Here is a 14,704-nt window from a genome sequence, read left to right on the forward strand (position 1 = left end):
TTCTTTAGTGAAAAATAAAATGTTTTTTTCAAATTCAAGACAAAGTTATATGTTTTTGGTAACACTTTAGTAAGGGGAACATATTATAAGTAACAAAGGCTTAATTTAGAGTTATTTGATTAGGGTTAGGGTTAGAGGGTTAGGGCCAGGGTTAGGGTTATAATAAGGCCATGCCGAATAAGGCATTAATAAGTACTTAATAATGACTAGTTAAGAGCCAATATGTTACTAATAAGCAGTGTTGGGACTAACGCGTTACTGTAACGGCGTTAGTTTCGGCGGTAACTAGTAATCTAACGCGTTATTTTTTTATATACAGTAACTCAGTTACCGTTACTGCATGATGCGTTACTGCGTTATTTTACGTTATTTGTATGTAGTATCGGCTAGAAACTGAAGATCTGAGTGTGTTTTATTGGAGCGCTCCGGTGGAAAAGAAGAGGCGTGCTTCGCAGGGGAGACGTTCCTCCAGAGCCGTACTTCGGGTCTAACAACCTTCACTTTACCCGGAAGAGGGTCTTTACAGCTGAGGGTGAATGACGAGCCCGGCGGTTTGTTGCAACTTTGTGACTTTATTGCACGCAGCCATCCACCAAGCTAGAGCACCTACACGCACTCACTGTCGCCGCTCCCTCACCTCTCTCGCCCACTCACTCACTGACGTCACTCACCTCTCATGCTGTCATATCTTAAAGGGCCACACACACACACATACGCTACTCTCATAACAACTAACAAGACATCATGGCGAAGCCAGAAGTCGAGTTTTTTAACATGGAGACATTCTCAATACTTTTCTTTTGTCGAGCACAAAGAAAATAACATTTCAGTTAAATGTAAGTTGTGTCTTGGATCAAAGATCCTATCTACTTAGAGTTAAAGTTAAAGTGCCATTATGTTGCAGCTATTTAAAATAGTTTTGTCAATTTTTTCTGGCCTGAAATAAATTGGCCCTTTGAAACATATCTTTGTCTTTGTGTGTTGTATGTAGACCACATTGTTTGTGTGTTGTATGTAGACCACATTGTTTGTGTGTTATATGTAGACCACATTGTTTGTGTGTTGTATGTAGACCACGTTGCTTTCTGAGTTCAGTGATGCAAATGCATGTCAAGTTGATCAACAGATTGTATTATTCTCCAGTGCAATAACAGTACTGAAATGAAGGCTAAAAGGGCATTAATGGGAGCCTTAAAAAAAGGGGGGGGGAAATAAGTAACTAAATAGTTACTTTTCACAGTAACGCATTACTTTTTGGTGTAAGTAACTGAGTTAGTAACTGAGTTACTTTTGAAATAAAGTAACTAGTAATTGTAACTAGTTACTGGTTTTCAGTAACTAACCCAACACTGCTAATAAGCAACTAATTAATGGTGAATATGTTCCCCATACTAAAGTGTTGCCATGTTTTTTTACTGGTGCACAAAATGAACCGTGCATGAACATCACCTTGTTCAAAGAACAAAACCAACACAGTGCATAAACTCACAACAAATTACACACCTGCAAATCAGTGTGACTTCTGCTGTTGCCATATCCGTAATATGCCGATAGGGAGAAGTTTTTATTTACATGATGAGTCGGGTGTGTTTTGACCTCTGCCGAACCCCTGAGCCCGACTCACCGAACCCCTAGGGTTCGATCGAACCCAGGTTAAGAACCACTGTAATAAACTAAATTTTAAACTCCTTTACCGAAATTAGCAGGACATCACAGGTGCATTTAAGGCTAATTTTTTGGCATTAAAAATATTTTTTTAAATTAGCTTTAAAGGCACCTGGGATGGCGTGGCTCGGTTGGTAGGGTTCCTGGTTCTATCCTTGGCTTCCGCCATCCTAGTCACGTTTGTCCTTGAGCAAGACACTTCACCCTTGCTCCTGATGGGTCGTGGTTGGGGCCTTGCATGGCAGCTCCCACCATCAGTGTGTGAATGGGTGAATGTGGAAATAGTGTCAAAGTGCTTTGAGTACCTTGAAGGTAGGAAAGCGCTATACAAGTATAACCCATTTACCATTTATTTACCTGTGATGTCCTGCTAATTGTGATAAAGGAGTGCTAAAGAAGTTCCACTAATTCCAATAATACATAATGTTGGATATAGAGAACATACAAATCCTTTATTTATTGAATCAAAGATACTGAAATTCCACGACATAGTGAATTTGCAAACAGCTAAAATTATACACAGAGCAAACTATAACCTGCTACCCAAGAATATACAACAATTCTTCTCAAAAAAAGAGGAGAAATATAATCGTAGAGAAAAATATAATTTAAAACATTTGTATGCACGTACAACACTTAAGACCTTCAGTATATCAATATGTGGAATTAAATTATGGAATGGATTAAGCAAAGCAATCAAACAATGTACTAATATGATCCACTTCAAGAAACTCTTCAAACTTAAAGTGTTTACAAAGTACAAAGAAGAAGAACCATGATAAACATTCTGAATTCATTTCATCCATCCATTCTTTCATTCTCAAAATCTTACTTATCATATGATATATGACTTACTTCACCAATTATTATTTATTTATTTATTTTTATTGTGATTACTTATGGAGTATATTGTGAATAAATTGAGAACAGGAAGTGAACAAAAGTTTTAGCAACTGTTATGTAAAAGAAAAGGGGTAGGATTAAATAAGCTCTGCTTCTTCCTACTCCTTTTCGAACATGTTGAAAAGAGAAACTGGAAATTGTGATGTATCATGTTGTATGCTTGCATGTTCGAAATAATCTCAAACCGAAGCTATAGCTGTTGCTTTCTTTGTTGCACAGGACATTAAAACAGCGTTGAGAACTTGTTGAATTAGGTCCTGACGTTGAGCAACTCAAACATAACGTTGAAACCACATGCTTTTTGAAGACGTTTAATCAATGTTGGTTCTAACATTGATTTGACCATGGAATTTTGGTCATTTTCCAACCAATATTCTACAACACAAATACAATGTTAAAACAACATGCTTTTTGTCGACGTTTATTCAATGTCAGGTTGTGACGTTGATTTGACCAACGATTTTTGGTCATTTCCCAATCCACAACAGTGTTTCCCATAAACTACCAAGATACCTGTGGCGGTGGGGGCGTGGCTATGGGCGTGGTCACCATGACATTGAGTAATTTGCATAATTTACTACAATGATATGATTTTCTCTAAAAAGGCTCAAAAAATGTATACTTACTAATTAATAATAACAGTTTTGTTTTAAACGTCCATCCATCCATCCATTTTACAATATAATTACAACACTTTATGTACATATTTATATACAGATTTGAACAATAAGTTATTCACTGAAATATATTTATTAATTGTGGTTCTTACAGAAAATATATCTTATAAAATATAAAAGCTAAAATGTCTCTTAAAGCTCTGCCCCTTTAATTAGTGCATACTAAATAATTTAACTTTAGCCTACTACTACAACCATATTATTTACCAGCAACATAAAGTGAAACAGAGGCAGAGGTGTCCTGCCACAGTCAGTAACAAATAAACAGAAAACAGTAGTGGTGGTAGATAGACACAGAGCTTCATCAAACATCTGATCCACTGAACAAAGAGCTCCGAAAATCTTGAACTTTAGACTGCCATCAGTTTTACTCCCTACACTTAACCATGTGTTTCCTACTGCCTGCAGACTTTGCACCCTTTGTTATATACACATGTTGTGTTTCTAATATAAATACATTTAATAAAGTCAAATACAAATAAGGCAATAAGAGAAGTATCGTACACTTCTCTTTTGTAAAGTCAGTCTGAACAGCCTATATGGGCATCTACATCAACTATATGATTTGCCTGAGAAGCTGGACAGGACAAAAAAAAAAAAATCTATTTGTGGCGGACGTAATTCTTTCGTGGCGGGCCGCCACAAATAAATGAATGTGTGGGAAACACTGAACAACGTGGATCCTACGTTAGACATCAACACTGCAAAATAGTTGTATTAGTACTAAGTATTGTGGCCAAACAGCTCAATTTTTGTTTCATCTGACATGACATGGACAAAAATAAGACCTTCTGGAGGAAAGTTCTGTGGTCAGATGAAACACAAATTGAGCTGTTTGGCCACAATACCCAGCAATATGTTTGGAGGAGAAAAGGTGAGGCCTTTAATCCCAGGAACACCACACCTACCATCAAGCATGGCGGTGGTAGTATTATGCTCTGGGCCTGTTTTGCTGCCAATGGAGCTGGTGCTTTACAGAGAGTAAATGGGACAATGAAAAAAGGAGGATTACCTCCAAATTCTTCAGGACAACCTAAAATCATCAGCCCGGAGGTTGGGTCTTGGGCACAGTTGAGTGTTCCAACAGGACAATGACCCCAAACCCATGTCAAAAGTGGTATAGGAATGGCTAAATCAGGCTAGAATTAAGGTTTTAGAATGGCCTTCCCAAAGTCCTGACTTAAACGTGTGGACAATGCTGAAGAAACAAGTCCATTTAGCTGAACTGCACCAATTTTGTCAAGAGGAGTGGTCAAAAATTCAACCAGAAGCTTGCGGATGGCTACCAAAAGCGCCTTATTGCAGTGAAACTTGCCAAGGGACATGTAAGCAAATATTAACATTGCTGTATACTTTTGACCAGACCCATAATAAATTCATAAAAGAACCAGACTTCATGATTGTTTTTTATGACCAACAAGTATGTGCTCCAATCACTCTATCACAAAAAAATAAGACTTGTAGAAATGACTGGAAACTCAAGACAGCCATGACATCATGTTCTTTACAAGTGTATGTCAACTTTTGACCACGACTGTATGTATAATCAACGTTGTATCAATGTTTGTGCCTAAGAGCCCCTGTTGGATCTCAGACATTACTAACAGATTACTGCATTTTTAAAACATGTAATGGTTGCATTAGAAATATAGCTGGAATAACAATAGAAATTATATCATTATAATTTCTATAAGCTATTTATAACTACGCTCACAAATGTACTTTGTGTTTGTTTCTGTTGGATGACGCAGGTTATGGGCCAAGATTCAGCTAAAAAAAGGTTTGGTTATTTTCGTTCCCTACATAATGACACATCGCAGGCGAGGCTATTTTTAAACAGCGTCTTTTATTCTGCCGTTCCAGATAACTCGTCCAATCAGGTGTACAACTACCAGCCTTGTGACCACCCGGACCACCCGTGTGACAGCACTTGCCCGTGCGTGATAACGCAGAATTTCTGCGAGAAGTTCTGCCAGTGTGAACACGAGTGTAAGCACTTTTGTGGTGACAGTTTGAGGGAAGGGTTCCAGTTTTCAAAGTAAGGTCCGTAAAGGCCTGAATGGAAGAGTTTGGTGTGGATGAAAACATTGTTGTGGAAAGTGGAAGCTGCTATAGCTGCAGAATTGGGAACAACTCCAATTTTTCCTTCCATTTTCACGTAGTGTCCCAATATATTTGTCCATGTAGTGCAGGGGTGTCCAAACTTTTTCCACTGAGGGCCGCACACTCAAAAATCAAAGTAATTGGTAGCCATTTTGATATTTTTCATTTTCAAAACCAATACAATATGTTAGAGATGTCCGATAATATCGGCCGATAAATGCTTTAAAATGTAATATCGTAAATTATCGGTATCGTTTTTTTATTATCGGTATCGTTTTTTTTTGTTTTTGTTTTTTTTATTAAATCAACATAAAAAACACAAGATACACTTACAATTAGTGCACCAACCCAAAAAACCTCCCTCCCCCCATTTACACTCATTCACACAAAAGGGTTGTTTCTTTCTGTTATTAATATTCTGGTTCCTACATTATATATCAATATATATCAATACAGTCTGCAAGGGATACAGTCCGTAAGCACATATGATTGTGCGTGCTGCTGGTCCACTAATAGTACTAACCTATAACAGTTAATTTTACTCATTTTCATTAATTACTAGTTTCTATGTAACTGTTTTTATATTGTTTGACTTTCTTTTTTAGTCAAGAAAATGTTTTTAATTAATTTATTTCATTTTATTTTATTTATTTTTTTAAAAAAGGACCTTATTACCAAATTAGGCATAATAATGTGTTAATTCCACGACTGTATATATCGGTATCAGTTGATATCGGTATCGGTAATTAAACAGTTGGACAATATCGTAATATCGGATATCGGCAAAAAGCCATTATCGGACATCCCTACAGTGTATAGATTATTTGGAACCTTTAGGATTCCCCTCAAGTTTGGTCCCGGGGACTCAGAAGGGTGTCAGTCATAAACATTTTTAAAATATGCATATGTTAATTTTTTTTTTTTTTTTAATTATTCAACGCTTGAATCTCTAAATCAACTTCAGGTCTGTCTATATCAGAGATGTCAAACTCAAGGCCCAGGGGCCAGATCTGGCCTGCCACATCATTTTATGTGGCCCGCAAAGGCCTGGAAATAATATGCGTCAATAAAGTAATTTAATCTTTCTTACTAAATGTATTTGTTCTTTCCATTTTAACAGAAAAAAATGCATGTACCGCATGACATTGCATACTTTTTCAACTTTAATATTATCCAATATAGCAAAAAGTATATTATCATACTGTGGGGGTCTTGCTTCTCCGGGTTCTCTGGACCACCAATGACGCACATGACAGCCGTGTTCGTCTTTGCGAACAATGATTTATTTTGTAATAATCTGCGCTTTTCAGCCATGTTAGAGTTTATCTCGCTCGTTCTCCACCATCAATAACCTCCTCTCCTGCTGCCTTTAACAGAGCGACAGGTGATCAGACAAACAAACACTCACACCTGTGTCATCTACGCACCTGTCACTAATCTCGAAGCCGATCCTGACACACCCCGCTTCGCTGCAGGTCCGCAGGCCACGCCCCCCCACACATACTTTCCAAACATTTTATTTTGTTAAAATACTTAAATTTCTGCCTGACTTATGGCTCTAGAGCAAGTTATACATCAGATTGTGCACTGTAACATTTCCAATGTTTTTTACAGCATATTACTGTAAATTGAAAAAACTCTAAAACTGTTTTTTTACGGGAAATTCTGTTATTGCTGTAAGATCTATGGTTGTTGTTTTTACTGTTAATGGTAAAGCAGTAACACAGTTTTTTAACGGTAAAGAAATGCCAGCTCAGTTGCCAGAATAAAATAAAAACGATGGTAACATTTTTCCATTTACTGTAATATGTTGCAAAAAACACTACATTTTATAGTAAATTTCTGGTGATTGAGTTGCTAGTTTTTTAGTCTAAAAAAATACAGATTTTTTTTGTAAAAAATATATATAATAATCAAATGCATAGGCAAATTCATACAAGCGGCCCTCTGAGGGCAGCCATAACTACAATGTGGCCCTCAATGAAAATGAGTTTGACAACCCTGGTCTATATAAAGTTTTTTGTTTTTTTTAGGTTTTATGCCCCGTTTTGGCAAAGCTGTTTTTATGGCAAAAAATAGAAAATATGCAATATTTCCCCCCCCCAAAAAAATGTTGAAGTGGAATATTTGATGGGAAGTAATTGGAGCATTAAATAAGTTAAAGTTAAAGTACCAATGATTGTCACACACACACTAGGTGTGGTGAAATTTGTCCTTTGCATTTGAACCATCCCCTTGATCACCCCCTGGGAGGTGAGGGGAGCAGTGGGCAGCAGCGGTGGCCGCGCCCGGGAATCATTTTTGGTGATTTAACCCCCAATTCCAACCCTTGATGCTGAGTGCCAAGCAGGGAGGTAATGGGTCCCATTTTTATAGTCTTTGGTATGACCCGGCCGGGGTTTGAACTCACAACCTACCGATCTCAGGGCGGACACTCAAACCATAGGTCAATAATTCAATTGTAATAATAATAATAATTGTAATATCATTATATCAAGTACGGCAGGTGCGATGCAGAGTCCCGCAAAAGCCCTGTTGAAATTGCTGTTTTTTAGTATTATTATTATTGTTGTTATTCTCCGGTTTCGACGATTTTTTGAGGTCTTTAACATGAAGAAATGGTGACCAAATATTGCAAGCACGTCAGGTATGGCAAAAAAATATATATATTTTGGAGGTTCCAACACATTTTTAGAAATATCTTTTTAGTGCAACTTTTAATTGAGTATTATTTTTTGAGCAATGACAGTTTGAAAAAAAAAAAAATCCCACTAAATTCTTGACTATCCAAAATACCCCTACTCATAAGTGTTTTTAAAAAGTCATACCACGCTTAAGTCTCCAGATCAACTTCAGATCCATCCGTCGATTATAAGTTGTATTTGTTTTATGCACTTTTTGTCGAAGAAAATATGCAATATTTTCCCCAAAAAATATTTTTTAAGTGAAATTTTTATTGTGAAGTAATTGGAACCTTGAATAGATCAGTAATTTAAAACATTGATTTTGATTTATTACTACTTATTTTTTAATTATTGCTTTAACCCTTGTGTAATGTTCATATTGTTGTTACTCAGCCAGCGTTTGTGGGTCTGAGGGACCCGTTGCATTTTGTGGCTTTTAATGCCTCACAATCAAACACTTTTATGTTAAAATACTGAACAGATGTTTATTGGGATAAGGTAAACATCTGTTCAGTATTTTAACATAAAAGTGTTTGATTGTGAGGCATTAAAAGCCACAAAATGCGACGGGTCCCTCAGACCCACAAACGCTGGCTGAGTAACAACACTATGAACGTTGCACGGAAAATTTCTCTTGCCAGTTTCTGCATCCCACAGGGATTCTTCTTTTGTGTTTCTGCACCTGCGGTTCCCACACAAGGTTGCAACATTGTTTGTCAACACTGTCTGCTCTCATTTTCTCGCACATTTGACCCTCTGATGTTCTGTGTACCTACACTCTGTCCTCCTCCTGTCTAGGCCTGCTGTGTGTGTGTGTGTGTGTGTGTGTGTGTGTGTGTGTGTGTGTGTGTGTGTGTGTGTGTGTGTGTGTGTGTGTGTGTGTGTGTGTGTGTGTGTGTGTGTGTGTGTGTGTGTGTGTGTGTGTGTGTGTGTGTGTGTGTGCGTGCGTGCGTGCGTGCGTGCGTGCGTGCGTGCGTGCGTGCGTGCGTGCGTGCGTGCGTGCACAGAACATCAATTTCCACACTTCTATTAGCCCTGGGTCCAGTGGACCTGGACATCTTATATGTAATAGAAATGTGTAGGGGGGTGTATGGTGTGTGGTCATTAAATATGTATTCTGATATATGTTCTTCACAGAAAATGAGCCAAAGTCAGGAAGTCTCAGTTTGAAAAATTAATTAATTGTATCATTTTTCTTTTAATAAAAAATGAAAACGGCTCCCACAGACCCGAACACCACACAAGGGTGGAAAAAAATGCCTGCATGGTAGCTGTGTGTGGTTAGAGTCAACATTACAACTTTTTCTTGTTACATTTCACCTGTTTTCTTTTATTCTACTTTTTTTGTTTTGGTGGGGGGGGTTTGCAGTATTTTGCGGTGTGCAACCCCTGATGTAGTATATACTTAAAGCAGCATCAGAGGAGACAGTGTCCTCTGGTTTACACACACAGCTGCATGCATAATAAGGCATTATCTCTGCAGCGATACATACATTTTATTATCCTCTTGGAAGCTCGGCGTGAAGCGTTTCAACATGTGGCCATTCAGTCGCTCTCCCCTCCCTCTGAAGCGCCTTTTTCCCGTAGCAGAAGTGAGCCGGGGCCAAACGGGAAGTAGCAAATGTGTGCGCTGTGAAGGCCTGGAAGGCAATCAAAGGGACGCGGCGGGGCAACGTGCCTGATTTACAACATCACGTCCAACATCAGCAAGATCCCGACAGCTCAGAATAAACAATGGAGGCAGATGGAATGTTTAAAAGCTACGCAGAGTGAGAGCGTTCCGCTGCAGACACTTTTTTTTTCCCCCTCAGACGTAGGCCCTTGGCCAGGCGTTTGGGTCATCCCCGCCTTTTCCCGCAGGGTGTTATGTTACTCTGCAAAAATGTAATGCGGCATATCTGCCAGCAGAGGTCCTATTTAATATCACTCACTGGCCTCTTTGACATGAAAGGTCTATAATACCAATATTTACAGGTGGTGGTAAGAGGAAAGAGGTTTTTCGCTAATTCAAAAGTAAGCGTTTTTGTGCCTTTTCTCTCTTAAAGTGTAGCAAAGTTGGAAGAGATGTTAACTCATAATAGGAGTAAGAATCGTTAGAATCCGTTTTTGATTCCTGGGCTGACGATTCGATTCAACACGATTCTCGAGTCCAACCAATACTCGCAATGTATTATTTGGTGTAATAATTATAATGAAATGTTTTCAAAACAGGTTACAGGTTATTAAAGCTGTAAAATGGATTTTTATGAAAAAAAATTGTTTTTTAATGGATTTTGGAAAATTATGAATCGATTTAGAATCGGGATAAATAATAGGCGCGATTCGGATGTGAATCCATTTCTTTGTGCACCCCTAGCTAATAAACAGCCTTTAGGAACACATTACTGTTAGAACTAGAGGTGTCCGATAATATCGGAATGTCGGTCGATAAATGCTTTAAAATGCAATATCGGAAGGTATCGGTTTCAAAATTATCGGTATCTGTTTCAAAAAGTACAATTTCTGACTTTTTAAAACGCCGCTGTGTACACGGCCGTAGGGAGAAGTACAGAGCGCCAATAAACCTTACAGGCACTGCCTTTGTGTGCCGGCCCAATCACATAATATGTACGTTTTTTCACACACACAAGAGAATGCATGCATACTTGGTCAACAGCCATACAGGTCACACTGAGGGTGACCGTATAAACAACTATCACTGTTACAAATATGCACCACACTGTGAACCCAAACCAAACAAGAATGACAAACACATTTCGGGAGAACATCCACACCGTAACACAACATAAACACAACAGAACAAATACCCGGAACCCCTTGCAGCACTAACTCTTCCGGGACGCTACAATATACACCCCCCGCCCACCTCAACCTCCTCATGCTCTCTGAGGGAGAGCATGTCCCAAATTCCTAGCTGCTGTTTTGAGGCATGTTAAAAAAAATAATGCACTTTGTGACTTCAATAATAAATATGGCAGTGCCATGTTGGCATTTTTTTCCCATAACTTGAGTTGCTTTATTTTGGAAAACCTTGTTACATTGTTTAATACATCCAGCGGGGCATCACAACAAAATTAGGCATAATAATGTGTTAATTCCACGACTGTTTATATCGTATCGGTTGATATCGGAATCGGTAATTAAGAGTTGGACAATATCGGCAAAAAAGCCATTATAGGACATCTCTAATAATAATTATAATGAAATGTTTTCAAAACAGGTTACAGGTTATTAAAGCTCCTTGTGGTTACACGGAGGGCCTAAAACGTGTTTTAAAAAATAGATTTTTATGAAAAAAAAAATTTTTTTTAATGGATTTTGGAAAATTATGAATCGATTTAGAATCGGGATAAATAAAAGGGGCGATTCGGATGCGAATCCATTTCTTTGTGCACCCCTAGCTCATAAACAGCCTTTAGCAACACATTACTGTTAGAACTAGAGGTGTCCGATAATATCGGCAGTCCGATAAATGCTTTAAAATGTAATATCGGAAATTGTCGGTATTGGTTTCAAAATTATCGGTATCAGTTTCAAAAAGTAAAATGTATGACTTTTTAAAGCGCCGCTGTGTACACGGACGTAGGGAGAAGTACAGAGCGCCGATAAACCTTTGCGTGCCGGCCCAGTCACATAATATCTACGGTTTTTCACACACACAAGAGAATGCAAGCATACTTGGTCAACAGCCATACAGGTCACACTGAGGGTGACCGTATAAACAACTTTAACACTGTTACAAATATGCGCCACACTGTGAACCCACACCAAACAAGAATGACAAACACATTTCGTGGGAACATCCGCACCGTAACACAACATAAACACAACAGAACAAATACCCGGAACCCCTTGCAGCACTAACTCTTCCGGGACGCTACAATATACACCCCCCGCCCACCTCAACCTCCTCATGCTCTCTGAGGGAGAGCATGTCCCAAATTCCTAGCTGCTGTTTTGAGGCATGTTAAAAAAAAATAATGCACTTTGTGACTTCAATAATAAATATGGCAGTGCCATGTTGGCATTTTTTTCCCATAACTTGAGTTGCTTTATTTTGGAAAACCTTGTTACATTGTTTAATGCATCCAGCGGGGCATCACAACAAAATTAGGCATAATAATGTGTTAATTCCACGACTGTATATATCGTATCGGTTGATATCGGAATCGGTAATTAAGAGTTGGACAATATCGGCAAAAAAGCCATTATCGGACATCTCTAATAATAATTATAATGAAATGTTTTCAAAACAGGTTACAGGTTATTAAAACTCCTTGTGGTTACACGGAGGGCCTAAAACGTGTTTTAAAAAATAGATTTTTATGAAAAAAATTTTTTTTTTTAATGGATTTTGGAAAATTATGAATCGATTTAGAATCGGGATAAATAAGAGGCGCGATTCGGATGTGAATCCATTTCTTTGTGCACCCCTAGCTCATAAACAGCCTTTAGCAACACATTACTGTTAGAACTAGAGATGTCCGATAATATCGGCAGTCCGATAAATGCTTTAAAATGTAATATCGGAAATTATCGGTATCGGTTTCAAAATTATCGGTATCAGTTTCAAAAAGTAAAATGTATGACTTTTTAAAGCGCCGCTGTGTACACGGGCGTAGGGAGAAGTACAGAGCGCCAATAAACCTTTGCGTGCCGGCCCAGTCACATAATATCTACGGTTTTTCACACACACAAGAGAATGCAAGCATACTTGGTCAACAGCCATACAGGTCACACTGAGGGTAGACTTATAAACAACTTTAACACTGTTACAAATATGCGCCACACTGTGAACCCACACCAAACAAGAATGACAAACACATTTCGGGCGAACATCCGCACCGTAACACAACATAAACACAACACAACAAATACCCAGAACCCCTTGCAGCACTAACTCTTCCGGGACGCTACAATATACACCCCCCGCTACCTCCTACCCCTGAACCCCGCCCCCCGCCCACCTCAACCTCCTCATGCTCTCTCAGGGAGAGCATGTCCCAAATTCCAAGCTGCTGTTTTGAGGCATGTTAAAAAAAATAATGCACTTTGTGACTTCAATAATAAATATGGCAGTGCCATGTTGGCATTTTTTTTCCATAACTTGAGTTGATTTATTTTGGAAAACCTTGTTACATTGTTTAATGCATCCAGCGGGGCATCACGACAAAATTAGGCATAATAATGTGTTAATTCCACGACTGTATATATCGGTATCGGTTGATATCGGTATCTGTAATTAAGAGTTGGACAATATCGGGATATCGGCAAAAAAGCCATTATCGGACATCTCTAGTTAGAACATCATTAAAAAGTGGCTTTTGCTCAAAAGAGATTTGCCCTAATGTCCAAATGTGTTTATTTGATTTTTTTCCAGGTCAGAACCGCTTCCCGGGCTGCAGGTGTAAGACACAGTGTAACACCAAGCAGTGTCCTTGCTACTTGGCTGTCAGGGAGTGCGACCCGGATCTGTGCATGACCTGCGGCGCGGCGGACCACTGGGATAGCAAAGGGGTCTCGTGCAAGAATTGCAGCATCCAGAGGGGTCTCAAAAAGGTACAGAAAAAAAATACAACCAGGACACATGATGTGGGTGAGCGTTAAAACTGAATCTTTGGCTATTAAACACAAAGACCCTAAACCCAAGTCAAACTTTGGGGGGGAGAAAAAAGAACACCATTGGACATTTAGTTGCTTAGGTTGGCTCTGGTAAATGTACAAACAATTAGTAGGCTCTTAACTAGACATTGAATTAGTTTAAATTCACTTTTTCATTTACATTTGATATCCCTCAGCACCTTCTGCTGGCGCCGTCGGATATCGCTGGATGGGGCACCTTCATCAAACAGCCCGTGCAGAAGAATGAGTTCATCTCCGAGTATTGCGGTGAGGTAAGGCTTAGTATCACACTTTTTAAAAAAAATTTTAGCGCTGCGTTCCGGAGAGAGAGAAACTAGAAAGTCAGAAACGTCAGATTTAGGAAAACTGCAGCGGAACGCCTCTCAGGAAAGAGTTTCAATGCATGAATCAATTTATCCAGACTTTTGGAGCCACAGAAAATAACGGGTGTAAAAAAAAAAGAAATGATTTCCATATTAATCGCGATTCTTATTCGTAACAATTCTTACTCAATTAAAAAAAAAATTAATCGATTTTTAAAAACATATTTATATAAATATATTAACTTTTTTTTTTGTGTGTCCTGTCCAGCCACTCAGGCAAATCATATTGTTGAAGTTAGAGATGTCCGATAATATCGGGCTGCCGATATTATCGGCCGATAAATGCTTTAAAATGTAATATCGGAAATTATCGGTATCGGTTTCAAAATTATCGGTTTCAAAAAGTAAAATGTATGACTTACAGAGCGTCAATAAACCTTAAAGGCGCTGCCTTTGCGTGCCGACCCAATCACATCATATCTACGGCTTTTCACACACATAAGTGAATGCAAGGCATACTTGGTCAACGGCCATACAGGTCACACTGAGGATTGACGCATAAACAACTTTAACACTGTTACAAATATGCGCCACACTGTGAACCCACACCAAACAAGAATGACAAACACATTTCGGGAGAACGTCCGCACCGTAACACAACATAAACACAACAGAACAAATACCCAGAACCCCTTGCAGCACTAACTCTTCCGGGATGCTACAATAT

General features: G+C 38.7%; 1 protein-coding gene across 1 annotated transcript in view; it reads left to right on the forward strand.

The window, feature by feature from the left end:
* ezh1 (enhancer of zeste 1 polycomb repressive complex 2 subunit) overlaps positions 1 to 14,704 on the forward strand; it is an 83,426-nt gene that overhangs the window by 53,295 nt on the left and 15,427 nt on the right. Inside the window, exons 13-16 of the mRNA XM_062050024.1 lie at positions 4,997 to 5,025; positions 5,109 to 5,234; positions 13,413 to 13,591; positions 13,831 to 13,926. Coding sequence (XP_061906008.1) covers positions 4,997 to 5,025; positions 5,109 to 5,234; positions 13,413 to 13,591; positions 13,831 to 13,926 — 430 coding nt within the window. The remainder of the gene's footprint in view (positions 1 to 4,996; positions 5,026 to 5,108; positions 5,235 to 13,412; positions 13,592 to 13,830; positions 13,927 to 14,704) is intronic.

This window comes from Entelurus aequoreus, linkage group LG06 (genome assembly GCF_033978785.1).
Source record: "Entelurus aequoreus isolate RoL-2023_Sb linkage group LG06, RoL_Eaeq_v1.1, whole genome shotgun sequence".
NCBI classification, from domain to species: Eukaryota; Metazoa; Chordata; class Actinopteri; order Syngnathiformes; family Syngnathidae; genus Entelurus; species Entelurus aequoreus.